The sequence below is a fragment of the Heptranchias perlo genome, chromosome 28 (genome assembly GCF_035084215.1).
Source record: "Heptranchias perlo isolate sHepPer1 chromosome 28, sHepPer1.hap1, whole genome shotgun sequence".
Classification (NCBI taxonomy): Eukaryota; Metazoa; Chordata; class Chondrichthyes; order Hexanchiformes; family Hexanchidae; genus Heptranchias; species Heptranchias perlo.
Window position 1 is genome coordinate 38070188 of NC_090352.1, and position 14696 is coordinate 38084883.

General features: G+C 47.1%; 1 protein-coding gene and 1 long non-coding RNA gene across 5 annotated transcripts in view; one reads left to right on the forward strand and one right to left on the reverse strand.

Annotated features, from left to right (window-relative positions):
- The first annotated feature begins 371 nt into the window (after window positions 1-371).
- Window positions 372-7647, forward strand: LOC137345074 (uncharacterized). Of its 3 annotated transcripts, none has more exons than XR_010968545.1 (4): window positions 372-531; window positions 1487-1535; window positions 2471-2671; window positions 6080-7647. It is a non-coding gene; the product is annotated as an uncharacterized lncRNA (long non-coding RNA). The 3 variants fall into 3 exon arrangements; XR_010968546.1 differs by having other exon boundaries at window positions 7313-7647; XR_010968544.1 differs by lacking the exon at window positions 6080-7647 and adding an exon at window positions 4907-4942.
- Window positions 7648-12845: 5198 nt separating this feature from the next.
- eral1 (Era-like 12S mitochondrial rRNA chaperone 1) overlaps window positions 12846-14696 on the reverse strand; it is a 32077-nt gene continuing 30226 nt past the window's right edge. For both annotated transcript variants that reach the window (XM_068008516.1, XM_068008515.1), the window contains one exon: window positions 12846-14308. In XM_068008516.1, coding sequence (XP_067864617.1) covers window positions 14186-14308 — 123 coding nt within the window. In that variant the 3' untranslated portion in view covers window positions 12846-14185. The remainder of the gene's footprint in view (window positions 14309-14696) is intronic.

Sequence of the window (14696 nt, forward strand, 5' to 3'; positions counted from 1 at the left end):
AACATAGAATCCCAGTGACCAACACCCTGAGTATAAAATACATTCAAATGGGGTTGATGAAGAAGTCAGGAAGTTTTCCTAGTGGTGCTGAGTTCTGAGAAGCTGTTTGTTTTGCAGTGCTGATGTGTACAGGGTGGTGCAGAGCAGATAGAGCGCCTCTCACCTTATCAGGCTGCTCACGCCCAGAGTGTCGATTGCGAGTTGGGACCTCCACCCTAACCGCAGCGAGATCCATCCCCTCCCCTCCCTCCCCCACGCGCAGTGTCCCAACCTCTCCCTTCCCTTATCAGGGCCAATAACCAATGAGGCAACAACCCAATAGTGAAGTGGGGGAAGTCTCTTCTGGGTACACAAGTATGCAAATGAAGCCAGTCCATAATAATGTTTCAGGAGCGAGGGAGAGAGAGCGGCCAAGCAGGGTAGCAGTCTGAACTCTCCACCCTGTCGTTCTGAACTTTTTAATAGGAGAAGCTGAGCGTGTGAACAGCACTCGTTTTGACAGGAAGAGGTGACACCTTTCTCAGGAGTGAGGTAGGTGCTGGTTGAGGGATCTCTCCTTCAAACATTAACTTGGACTTTCTCTTGTGTTTTTCCGGTATTTTCTGTTTCTCGCTCAGATTTTCCTTCTGAGCTGCACATTGTCCATACCAGCGTTGGACAATCGCCAAAGTGCGAAGCCAGACGGTGTTCTGTGTCAGCCGTGGCTCAGTGGGAACAATTCACCCGAGTCAGAAGGTCGTGGGTCCGAGCCCCACTCCAGAGACTTGAGCCCACAATCCAGACCGACACTCCCAGTGCAGTACTGAGGGAGCGCTGCACTGTCGGAGGTGCCGTCTTTGGGATGAGATGTTAAACCGATCCCCCTCTCAGGTGGATGTAAAATACCCCACTGCACCATTTTGAAGAGGAGCAGGGCGGGGGGGGTTTCCCCTGGTGTCACAATATTTATCCCTCGACCAAACATCACTAAAACAAATTATCAGGTCATTATCACGTTGCTGTTTGTGGGCAAATAGGCTGCCATGTTTCCCTACATTACAGCAATGGTTACACTTCAAAAGTACTTTGTTGGCTGTGAAACTCTTTGGGATGTCCTAAGGCCGTGAAAGGCTCTGTAGAAATGCAAGTCTTTCTTTTCCCGACTCTTAGATTGTACTTGAACCAGGAATGCTGCACCCAGCTCCTGGACCACTCCCTCTGGGATGGCTCGCTGTTGAGGGCATCTACAACACAGAGCTTTTTCTAGAAGTTTCTCTCCTGCTCTAAGCCGTCACATTAATTGACCGACCAAGAGATGGGTATTGCGTGACCCGCCTGTTCCAGCTCAGACCCCTGCGGCCGGCCCCCCTGGAGGGGTTCAGTCTGCCTGTGGGTCCCACTGCCTCTCGCTTTTAAAAGGGAAATAGAGAACAGCGAATTGAAAGTTTAACGCAGAGCTTGATATTAGGGGATAGGATCATTTTGTCTCTTTATTTTCCATTTCAAGGCTGGGTCTGAGCGAGTTTGAAAAGACTCTACACACCGTGTGAGAAAAAGTAAGCATTTTTGTCTCTGACTGCTTATTTATTGGATTCGTTCTGGTCTGTCACAGCACTCATGGGGTTAAAACTGGTTACTGCTCACAGTCTAAGCAGACTGGCTGATATTCACACCACAGGACAGGACCTTGATACGAGTAGGTTAATTGCTGCCATTGCCTTTTGGATAGGGACCTATCTGACAGAGTGGTTGGAAGTGGGTAGTGGTGTCATAGAATCCTATAGCACAGAAGGAGGCCATTCGGCCCATCGTGTCTGGGCCAGCTCTTTGAAAGAGCTGTCCAATTAGTCCCACTCCCCCCTACTCTTTCCCCATAGCCCTGCAAAGCATTCAGATTAAGTCTGCTTCATGAATGAAGTGTCCAGGAAGCACCAAAGGAGCATTATTAAAACCTGGTTTGACATTAGTGTGAAATGCCATAAGGTGCGAAACTAAAGGTATGTCACACCACTCCCACCCGGAGTCAGACTGGGACTGGGACCAGGAATTATACTGACACTTTCTGTACAGCGGGAATATAAGTGAAACTTTAGAGAAAGCAGCGTCTGCATCTCCATCTCCCTCATACAGCTCTCGCGATTGTGTGGTAATGTATATGAACATAGTTCCTCTTTAAGAGTTGGCATTTTAGTACAAAAGGACCATGTGCTATCTTCGTAAAGCGCTAAATTAGAACCCGCAGAAAAAATAATAATTTCATTGACCTATTTAAAGTAAGTTGCAATGAGAAAACATCCAACGGGGGATATTATCAATCAGGTCACACAGCATTCTGGAACTTTATCTGTCCATCTATAAATTCACATTTCATATTTCTTTTGAAAAAAAAACTCTGATGTTAAGTTCGCTCGATTCAAACAGTTTCAGTTCTCTTTTCCAAGAAAAACTCAACTGCTGTTGAACTAAAAATTGTCAAAATTGTCTTCCGCAGACAAGAGAGAGAAGAAACGAGCCAATTAAAACCAGGAGGCTCCTCTTCCGGCCCCGCACCCCAACCTTTGCAGCGGCAGAGCACAAACTTCGGAGCAGAGGAGGGGGATCGGCTCAGCAAGCAGTCGAGAGGGAGGGGCACGGCTGAGAAACTCGACGGATTGGGTCCGGTTCAGACGTCTGAATTGGACCCGCTTAAGACGTAAGTATTTATGAGACTTAGGGTGTTACTTAAAAAAAGAACTTAACAGAGATTGAGAATTTTGCTTGAGTTTTTAACTAGAGCCAACGCAACATGTGGAGGCGCTAGAAAAGCTGGGAATGTTAAAGTAGAGAAGGTCACTGCAAGATCTGATAGAAGTTTTCAAAATCACGAGGGGTTTTGATAGAGTGAATAAGGAGAAGCTGTTTCCACTGGCAGGAGGGTCGTCAAACCAGAGGTCACAGATTTCAGATAATTGGCAAAAGAAGCAGAGGGGAGATGAGGAGACATGTTTTTTACGCAGCGAGTTGTTATGATCTGGATCGCACTGCCTGAAAGGGAAGTGGAAGCAGATTCAATAATAACTTTCAAAAGGGAATTGAATGAATACTTGAAGGCGAAAAATTTGCAGGGCTATGGGGAAAGAGCAGGGGAGCGGGACTAATTGACTAGCTCATTCCAAGAGCCGTCACAGGCACCAGAAGTACCTCCCTCTGCGCTGAACTATTCTATGATTCTGTATATCAGACACAGAATTCCCTGTCAATCAACAGAAGATGATACCTTTGATAAATTCTGCTGCAGTGACACCGCAGTCGTTCATTATCGTGTGCAAATGTCATCGTGTGTCAGTAAGGTGGAGACAACACAGAGCAAAACAAAGTGACAGGCGACGCGTGAGGTAACCTAGGGATCAACTGAGGGTCTTGTACTGTGTGAGCTTTTGTTTTTGGGGTTCCTGAACCCCTCGATTAGATTATAGTCGCACAGTCGCTGGCAAGAACCCGCTTTTTGCTCTGCATTCATCTAAAATTTAGAGTCAGTGTTTAAATGAAGGATCTCAGCTTAGGTGGACAATCTATCATGTTTGTTTTCCAAAAGAGTTCTTTGCAGTCTTGCTGCCTTAAACTGAACATTCTGCTGATCCTCCCTGCTCGGGCAGGCCGGGTGTGGTAACCTTGGTTTCGCCGGTCAGAGATGTTGGGGAGCTGAAGTGTGCGGAGTCCAGCCGAGATCACTAGGTGATCGGTAAGGGGCGTTTGGTCAGTCACTGTGAGTGTGTCCTGGGCAGTGATATATCAGTGCACACACCATGGATCCTGAAATCACTGAGTGGAGATCCTCTGTCTGAATCTGAGACAGTTAATGGGAGTTCCCATTGCAACACACAGTGCAGAGCAGCAATGAACAGTGAAGGGGCACTGCTTTCATGCAAACATATCGGGCAGATCTCTTCTCCTTTTCTGACAGCATGATGCAATGACATCAATCCTCCTAAAGCACAAGACTGTGAGGCAAAAGTGCCAATATGTCGTGTGTAGGTGATGATACTGCAATGAAATAAATCTCCTCTCCGGTCTCCTCCCCCCCTCCTCTCACACGCCTCTCCTCTTCCCCTCTTCCCTTTCTCTCCTCCCCCCCTCCAATCCATTCCACACAGTCACCACCCTCTGTGTAAAGTGGTTAAATTGAAACTTTTTTCCTCTCCGCCTGAGCCCGTGGGCCATGGTTCTTGGATTGGTGGATGAAGTGAGAAGATGGGTCAGGGGCCTGACATCTATCGAAGAGCTGGTCAGGCCCACTGCGCCTGTGGTTTGATTGCGTGCACTCAGTCTGACTGTGTTGGTGTCTCTGTTCCAGGTTGTACCTGGGAGGACACAGGTTGAAGAGCTGCCTTGTGTTCTGAGCAGGATATCATCATATACTGTAAGTTCACTATTAAGATACTACAGTATAGATGATGTACTACCCAGGACTTAACTGTACAGCGAGGATAAGTCCTGAGGGAATGGTGTCCAATCATGAAACTCTAAAGAAGCAATGGACGAGAGATCTGTGAAGGATGGTGCCAATCACTGGTGGAAATAATCCAAAGAACGTGGAAATAGACTACTTTCCAGTACTAGAGATGACATTTTGTGTCATTGGCTCTGTGGCCTCAGTGCGATACAACTGGTTTGCGTCTTTCCAACTGTCAGATTTAGTGACGGTTCTATTTGTTAATTTTTGTTTTTAATCTGGTGATACTCTTAGTTTGAAAGTCTCACACGAGGTTATAGACGATGGAACTTTGCTTTATTCCATTCCTTAAACTCATCATTTATTTTGTTTAGTAATCAGGAGTCATGAAGGTTGGTACTTTGTCAGTCTCGAGACAGTAACCGAATCCAGTGTCTCTCGCTCTCGGTTTGTGTTAAACCCTTTTTATTTCCTTCTCCGTGTGTTTATGCTCAGGATGGACCGTTGGAGTCTGAGGGGGTGTCGGTTAAACCGTTACCATTACTTGTTTAAGTACTGGTAAGGGTTATACCGCTGCTCCCAACCTCATCTCAGCAGACGGACAGAGAGGAGGGAAAGAACCGAAAGAATCTGTATCTCTATTGATGTTAATCCCTCTCCCCCACACTGTCACTCAGTAACCCCTCTCCCCCCAGTGCCCTGTGTTACTGACTGTATCTCTACTGATGTTGATCAAGCTCCCTCACACTGTCACTCAGTAACCCCTCCCCACTGTGTTACTTACTGTATCCCTACTGATGGGAGGGTTGAGGGTAGGGGGGCTGGAGAATAGGGCGGCTATGGGGTAGTGGGACTGGAGAGTTGGTGTGGGGGGGGTTGGGGTTTGGAGGGTAGAGGGGGCTGAGGGAGGGGGATGGAGAGTAGGAGGGTTGGGGTTTGCGGTTAGGCGATTGGGGGGGCTGAGGGTAGAGGGCTTGGGGGGGCTGAGGGCAGCCTGATATCAGGCCCGTGCTTCTCTACAACCATCTACTGGAGTTGCAGCTGTCTCTCACTCCGGTTCACTTTCTGTGAGTGAAGCTGATGGTCTGTCAGCCCGTCGCCCGGTCCGCGCCTCCCGCCCGGCCGCGCCTCCCGCCCGTCGCCCGGCGGCGGTCCGCGCTTCCCGCCCGTCGCGACACATGGAGGAGAGTGAGAGTGAGAGTTACTGAGTGACCACTTAAAGGATGGCGTCTCCCCTCCAATCCTGACTCGTGCTGGGGATCGGGTGCAGGAGGCTCGGCCTGGGCTGGAAACTCAGTCAAACAGCCGTTCCTGGCTTCTAAGCACAGGCACAGGAGGGATGTTCCTCTCCTGTCCATCGGGAATTGGGGCCTGTGCTGGCCTCACACTTCTGACAGTGCGCCCCAGCTCCCGACAGGAGAGGGGAGATCTGAAGGGAAACAAAGGTCGGTTAATTCTTCACGCTGTAACTTCCACTCTACGGTTCACTGAATTGTCTCCTTTCCCTCCCCCTGCCCCTGGGTCAGTCAATTCTCCTTTTCTCCCCGCTTCCTTCCTCTGTGCGCTCGCTGTGTCTTGAAATCAGTCGAGTTATTTTTAAACTATTAAATTCACACCGTCATTGTTCAACAGTGTTTAGAAATTCTTAAATTTTTTTTTTTTTGCCAGGGGACAAACTGTAAGTTGCAGCAAAAAAAAGTATCGTTGGCCCCTACAAGTGTCATCGTATTACCCGTGCATGATGTCATCGTGTGATGTCAGCCTGTGACGTCACCACCTGCTGTTCCAGAGGTTTTTTTGCCCCCTGTTGATGCCCCCAAATCTCTTCCGAACTTTTCTCACTTGGTATATGGGAAAACGTTCAACCAAATCTTCTCCAAAGGAGATTTGTTTTTCTGTTGCTGAAAAATGTCATTTTACAAAATTATTCAGAGGTCTGGGTGACAGGGCCCAGAGTCATAGAGCAGGACACCGGCAAAGCTAAAACAAGGAGTGAATGTGAGGATGATCAAGAATGATACCGGGGTTTAAAGGGTTAAATTACGAGGACAAGTTGCATAAACTTGTCTTATATTCTCGAGTTTAGAAGATTGAGGGTGATCTAATTGCAGTGTTTAAAATGTTAATAAGGATTCAATATTGCAGATACACAGAAACTATTTCTTCTATGGGGGAAATCCAGCTCAAGGGGGCACAATCTTAAAATAAGAGCTTGGTCGTTCAGGAGTGAAATCAGGAAGGACTTTTTCACACAAAGGCTAGTGGAAATCTGGAACTCTCTCCCCCAAAAGGCAGTGGATGCTGGGGGTCAATTGAAAATTTCAAGACTGAGATCGATAGAGTTTTGTTGGGTAAGGATATCAAAGGATAGGGAGCAAAGGCAGGTAAATGGAGTTGAGGTTCAGATCAGCCATGATCTAACTGAATGGGTGAACGGGCTCATGGTGTGAACGGCCTCCTCCTGTTCCAATGTTGTTATTAAGTGACGCCAAGCTTGCGTTTTATAACCCTGTAGATTGTAGTATGAAGGGAACGCTGGGGGGCGTGAGGCTTGCCACAGATGAAGGAAAGATGTAGGGAGAAGGGAGAGTGCGCAGAATGAGGGACACAGGGGAGCATTGACCATATAAGTATCGGTGTGATAGATTGTGGCAATCACCTGAAACCACACTTAAGTGTGCGTTACACTCCTGTGAAGCGCCTTGGGATGTTTTACTGCGCTATATAAATGTAAGTTATTGTTTGATGATTAGAACAAAAATCTTCACATTAAAAAAGAACAAACTCTTGGTACTTTGTCAGTCTCGAGGCAGCATCCGAATCCCGTCTCTTCCAGGTCTCTTTTGCTCTCGGTTTGTGTTAAACCCTTTTTTTCCTCCTTCTCCATGTGTTTATGCTCAGGATGGACTGTTGGAGTCTGAGGGGGTGTCGGTTAAACCGTTACCATTACTTGTTTAAGTACTGGTAAGGGTTATACCGCTGCTCCCAACCTCATCTCAGCAGACGGACAGAGAGGAGGGAAAGAACCGAAAGGATCCGAGAAGGCTGGCCTGGTGTGGATTTGTGACGGCTTGCTGTACTGTGGTTTAACTCGACACTCCAGGCACAAGCCCAGGTGATAAATCAAACCAGAATAAATAAAAGAACGAGTACAGGAACTGACCAACACAGAGGCCATGTTATTGTGTCCAATGCAGTCAATCTCCCTTTAATAAACACAATCTGTGATGCAAGAATTGTGTGTGTATTTGTTAATGAGTGTGAGGGGGAAATGTTTGTGTTTATGAGTGTGAGGGTATGTGTCTGTTAATGAGTGTGAGGGGGGAGTATGTGTGTTAATGTGTGAGGAGTGTGTGTGTGTCAATGAGTGTGAGGGGGAGTGCGTGTTAGTGAGTGTGAGGGGGAGTGCGTGATAGTGAGTGTGAGGGGGAGTGCGTGTTAGTGAGTGTGAGTGTGAGGGGGAGTGCGTGTTAGTGAGTGTGAGTGTGAGGGGGAGTGCGTGATAGTGAGGGGGAGTGTTTGTTTGTGAATGTGAGGGGGGAGTGTGTGTTAGTGTGAGGGGGGAAGTGTGTGTTAGTGAGTGTGAGGGGAGAGTGTGTGTTAGTGAGTGTGAGGGGGGAGTGTGTTAGTGAGTGTGAGGGGAGAGTGTGTGTTAGTGAGTGTGAGGGGGGAGTGTGTTAGTGAGTGTGAGGGGGGAGTATGTGTTAGTGAGTGTGAGGGGGAAGTGTGTGTTGGTGAGTGTGAGGGGGGAGTGTGTGTTGGTGAGTGTGAGGGGGGAGTGTGTGTTAGTGAGTGTGAGGGGGAAGTGTGTGTTGGTGAGTGTGAGGGGGGAGTGTGTGTTAGTGAGTGTGAGGGGGGAGTGTGTTAGTGAGTGTGAGGGGGGAGTATGTGTTAGTGAGTGTGAGGGGGAAGTGTGTGTTGGTGAGTGTGAGGGGGGAGTGTGTGTTAGTGAGTGTGAGGGGGAAGTGTGTGTTGGTGAGTGTGAGGGGGGAGTGTGTGTTAGTGAGTGTGAGGGGGGAGTGTGTTAGTGAGTGTGAGGGGGGAGTATGTGTTGGTGAGTGTGAGGGGGGAGTGTGTGTTAGTGAGTGTGAGGGGGGAGTGTGTTAGTGAGTGTGAGGGGGGAGTATGTGTTGGTGAGTGTGAGGGGGGAGTGTGTGTTAGTGAGTGTGAGGGGGAAGTGTGTTAGTGAGTGTGAGGGGGGAGTATGTGTTGGTGAGTGTGAGGGGGGAGTGTGTTAGTGAGTGTGAGGGGGGAGTGTGTGTTGGTGAGTGTGAGGGGGGAGTGTGTTAGTGAGTGTGAGGGGGGAGTATGTGTTGGTGAGTGTGAGGGGGGAGTGTGTTAGTGAGTGTGAGGGGGGAGTATGTGTTAGTGAGTGTGAGGGGGGAGTGTGTTAGTGAGTGTGAGGGGGGAGTATGTGTTGGTGAGTGTGAGTGTGAGAGATGTTTGCAGCTTCCTGGGAGTACCCGTGGGCCGGGGTGGGCGGGAGGGGCAGCCTTGCTTGCCTTTCACCCACAGCATTGTGGTCAATATGCTAGTGATATTTGTGAATTGTCATCTGCAATTCATAATCTCAACTCACAAATACACAATCATTAATGTATAATAGAATTGCTAGTACAGAATTCCTTTTGTAATTTTGATGAAAACTAATGGCAAAAAAAAAATCACAGACGCAGAATGTGGGAAATGGAAAATATTAGTGATTCTGGGGGCTGCTGCTTGTTTGCTGGATTTTTCCTATGGCCTCTGAATATCTAATTTCCTCTTTTCAACATGATTGATTAGAGAAGCTGGGATTGTTCTCTTTACAGCAGAGTAGGTTGAGGGGAGATTTAATAGAGGTGTTCAAAATTATGAAGGGTTTTGATAGAGTAAATGAGGAGAAACCGTTTCCAGTGGCAGGAGGGTCAGTAACCAGAGGACACAGAGGGGAGATGAGGAGAATTTTTTTTTTACACAGCGAGTTATGATGATCTGGAATGCATTGCCTGAAAGGGTGGAAGCAGAGTCAATCGTAATTTTTAAAAGTGAATTGGATAAATACTTGAAGGGGAAAAAATTGCAGGGCTCTGGAGAAAGGGCAGGGGAATGGGACGAATCGGATAGCTCTTTCAAAGAGTCAGCACAGGCCCGATGGACCAAATGGCCTCCTTCTATGCTGTAAGATTCTGTGAATTTGATTGATTACTGTTGTGATGGTCTGCTCCTTTTCAAAGATGCAAGTTCCTGTGGAAGTACAGGATAGATCTTAGTAGCTAAAGTAATTAGTGGAAAGTTTTTTTGGAGTAAGAAAAGGCCCACAAATACAACAGGCACATCAGATAGTGCAGCATCTCCTCATTACTGCACCGGAGTGCCAGCCTAGTTTATGGGCTTAAGTCTCTGGAGTGGGACTTGAACGAGTCAGAGGGGAAAGATACCATCAACTGGCCAAAGCTGCCACTTTGACTGCTCCAATTACTGCAGCAGCCTGTTCTAGCAATTGTCCTTCCTCATAAAACATGCAGAAGTAGTAGTTCAGGCGAATAGCATAGATGCATTTAAGAGGATGCTTAGATATGTACATGAGGGAGAAAGGAATGGAAGGATAGGGTTAGATGAAGTAGGGTGAGAGAGGGCTCATCTGGAGCATAAACACTGGCACAGGCCAGTTGGGCCGAATGGCCTGTTTCTGTGGTGTAAATTCTATGTAATCATGTCAGTCCCTGGAGTTTACACAACAGAAATTCCTATTAAAAATATTCAAAGCAGTACTTCATATGTGTTCCAACAGCCCCAGAGTAGTCAAATACTCGAGGGCAGGCGCCTCTGTATCTGGATTCTCTTGTTATCTCTGATCGTGCGCTGCAGACCTTTGCTCTTAACGTGAGTTCTGAGAGGCTCTCCGCAAAAGTGCATTGAGGCTCACAGATAAGGTGCAGTCCAGGAAAGATGGTGGGCCATGGGCCATGATCCTACCCCAGCGACCCACCTCCCTCAGCAGCTGCCCACGTTGATAGCGCAGTGCACTAAGTGAGAAGCGAGCAATCTTAAAGGGGAAGCAGCAGGTGGTTGTTCCATTTAAACTCGCGCCCTCCCCACATCATCTGGCTCCTGGCACGAGTTCACTTTATCACTTCATCCACAGACTGAAAACAAACCCTTCAATCGCTGGGTGTTTTTTTCACTGTTCCAGAGCAGTTATTTAGGGCTGTGAGAAGTTAGTTTGTAAATTAACTTCTTCAAAAAAAGGGAGAAACTGTTTCCTCTAGCAAGTAAGTCGGTAACCTGAGGTCATAGATTTAAAATAATTGGCAAAAGAACTAGAGGGGAAATGTAGTGGAATTTTTTTTCACACAAGAGGGCTGTTAAGATTTGGGATACACCACATGAAAAGGTGGTGGAAGCACCACGGGGCGAATGGCCTCCTTCTGTGCTGTAAGGTTCTATATAAAAGCAGAAAAAGCTGGAAATACACAGCAGGCCGACCTGCATCTTACAAGAGAGGTCACATTTCAGGGGCATAAACTCTGTCAGAACTGATGACAATCTCGTTAGGAACTGGATTGTCTGTGCTGCGTTACATCATCTCGACAAGGTGTTGGGGTGAAACAGTTGCTCTCAGCGCCTTAAGAACATAATAGGAGTTAGCCATATGGCCCCTCACGCCTGCTCCGCCATTCAATAACTTCATGGCTGGTCTTCTACCTCAAACTCCACTTTCCCACCCAATCCCCATATCCCTTGATTCCCAGTGTCCAAAAAGCTAGCAATCTCAGTCTTGAATATACTCAACGACTGAGCATCCACAGCCCTCTAGGATGGAGAATTCCAAACATTCACAACCCTCTGAGTGAAGACATTTTTCCCCATCTCGGTCCTAAATGGCCGACCCCTTATCTTGAGATTAAGACCTCCAGTTACAGACTTTCCAGACAGGGGAAACAGCCTCTCAGCATCTACCTGTCAAGACCTCTAAGAATTTTATACATTTCAACGAGATCACCTCTCATTCTTCTAAACTCCAGAGTATAGGCCCAGTCTACTCAATCTCTCCTCAGAGGACAGCCCTCTCATCCCAGGAATCAATCTAGTGAACCTTCATCACACCCTCTCTAAGGCAAGTATATCCTACAACAGAGGTAAGGGGAAATTAAATCAGACAGAGGGCCCTCCTCCTCCCACATTACAGCAACTCCTGCTGGCAAATGTGGCTGTTAGGTGAGAGCGGGTGACGCCCCCATGGTTAAGTAGCCTGCTGCCATTCACTGTCTAGACTCACAGGTGATGTCTTGGCCTCAACCAACCTCCATTAAAAGGTTCCAGCCCCCTCTACGTAAAGAAATATTTCTTGGTTTCTGTACCACGAGCCCTTTCACAACCCTAGATCTGAGCGCCTCTCGTCCTGTTGCTTTGAGTTTGGGCTGGAGACACTGCTCCTCATTCACTTCCTCTAACAGCCTTTTAAAAAAAATTACTGGTCATTATTATTTTGCCGTTTGTGGGAGCTTGCTGTGCGCAAATTTTCTGCCATGTTTCCCTTCATCACAACAGTGGCTACACTTCAAAAAGTACTTTGTTGGGTGCGAAGAGTTTTGGGATGTCCTGAGGTTATGAAAGGCGCCGTATAAACGCGAGTTTTCTTTATTTTGCTCCTCTGTTCCATTTCCTGCAGTGAGAAAGTTGCTGCAGTGACGAGGTTCTGCGACGCACTCTGTAAATATGTACCATTTACCGAGTTCTGGAGGCATTTGGGTTTATTTTTTTAATGCTAACGGCATGCCTCCCCGCTAAAGGATTCGAAATGGAATAAAAATCATCAGTTTTTCGTTAGAGATCCAGCTGCAACAGAGCAGTGAGGCTGAAAGGAGATGAAATCCAGAAGTAGTAATTAAGTGACAGGCTCGGATTGAAAATTTAGATTGTAGGATGAAGGGTAGGGGTTTCACTGTCCTGAAGCCCTGGGGCAGAAAGTTAGATTAAGAGGTAGGATGCAGGGAAGAGTACAAATGCAAGATTAATACTTATTTCTACCATAGGAAGAAAGACCATAGTAGAATTGATTAAAAAAAAGACAAGGGCTGCCGCATAGAAAGTTAATTGGCAAAAGAACCAGAGGGGAGATCAGAATTTTTTCTGTGCAGCGAGTTATGATGATCTGGAAAGCACTGCCTGAAAGGGTGGTGGAAGCAGATTCAATTACAACTTTCAAAAGAGAATTGGGTATATACTCGAAAAGGAAAATATTTGCAGAGCTACGGGGAAAGAGCAGGAGAATGGGGCTAATTGGGTCGCTCTTTCAAAGAGCCAGCACAGACTCGATGGGCCGAATGGCCTCCTTCTGCGATGGGGAAGCTGAAGGCTAGATGCGAGAGAGGGGTCACCTATTAAACATACTTTTCTTGTACCCTGTTCTGGAGTGGGAGCTATGGAAGGACAGACAGTACCATCCACCTTGTTGAAAACAAGGATTACGCTGAAGACATTTTAATTATTTAATAAGAGTTCTGACATTTCATAACCAATACACATACATTCAAACCAACTGGCCAAAATCCACATCCCAGTGATTCAGATTGAGCAGAATTCCTGATCCAGAGAGGGAAAGAACGATATTGCCAACGATCCCATTAAACACGCAAGGGCATTAATCACAGTTTAAATTGCCGGCACAAGCCCCCGGTCCAGTCACTCCGTTTGGAAATTTCCCACCTTGGTTTGGGTGGGAAATTGAGGTTTGGAGAGTGCGGTTCTCAGGGCTGCTCCCTTATTGGTGGATAAATCCTAAATACGAATACCAAGAGTTATCAGGAAGACAAGGTGTATGCAAATGAACAGGTTTTTGGGATACGTTAATGTCGTGGTTGTGTTCCTGGACTCGTAATCCAGACAGCGAGTGTTCAAATCCCACAGTGGAAGTTTGAGAAATTGAATTCAGTTTAAAAATCTGGAAATAAAACGCTATCATTAAAAGTGACCACGAAGCTGTCGGACTGTTGTAAAATCCCGAGTGGTTCAACTAATGTCCTTTTGGGAAGGAAACCTGCCACCTTTACCCGGTCTGGGCCTGTGTGTGACTCCAGTCCCACATCAAGGTGGTCGACTCTTAACTGCCCTCTGAAGTGGACTGGCAAGCCAGCCCCTCAGTTGTATCAAAACCACTACCTCAGGGCAACCAAGGACGGGCAATAAATGCCGGCCTTGCCAGCGACGCCCATATCCCCAGAATGAATAAAAACTGATTTAAGCGTAGTGAACCGAGAGGACAACAACACGGAAACGCCTCAGAACAGCAGGCTCATCATAGAACTACAATGAATGTACAGCACACACACAGGGCATTTGGCCCAATTGGACTGTGCCGGTGTTTATGCTCCACACGAGCCTCCTCCCTCCCGACTTCATCTCACCCTATCAGCATATCCTTCTATTCCTTTCTCCCTCATGATTTTAAGCTTCCCCTTAAATGTATCTCAGGGCATCCACTCAGTGATCCTACATCGCAATGCAGTGCTTTTCAAAACCTGCTTTAGTCAACAGGCCCAGCAATAAGAAGCGATTGCAGGCTAGATATTTTTAATTGGACTTTACAGAGAGAAAAAAAATAATCTTGATCCACGTTCCCGGCGATCTCCCACCTTTCTCTCGGCGTGTTTTCCCGCGGAGTTAACAGGTCGCCCTCTCGCGGGTGCCCGAAGGTTTGGCACAAGTGGGTTATAGAGGTTGTGGCGAAAACCGTACTTTTGAAACAGAGTTTGGTTGTTGCGTCTGCCGATTGGGCCGGGAACAGCAGAATCACTTCTTGACTTTCACACACAACTTCAACTGCACGTCACAGAGAAAAATGTTCATCAGGTCCTGCCCTGCATCACGGGCAATTTTACCGATCAGCTGACCTCCCTGGCCAATCAATAATCTCTGCAGAAGAAAATTTTTTAATAAAATAATTAAACACAAAAGACAGGCTTGGATTTACACACTATATACACACATTTATACAGCGCCTTTCACGACCTCTGGACGTCCCCACCCACTTTACAGCCAACAAAGTACTTTTTGAGTGGTAGACTCTGTTGTAATGTAGGAACCGCAGCAGCCAATTTGCGCACTGCAAGATCCCACAAACGGCAAAGTGATAATGACCAGATAATCTGTTTTCATGACGTTGGTTGAGGTATAAATGCTGGCCCAGGACACCGGGGAGAGCTCCCCTGCTCTTTTTCAACTAGTGCCATGGGTTCTTTTATGTCCACTTAAAAGGGCAGATGGGGCCTCTGTTTAATGCCTCAAGTGAAAGACGGCACCT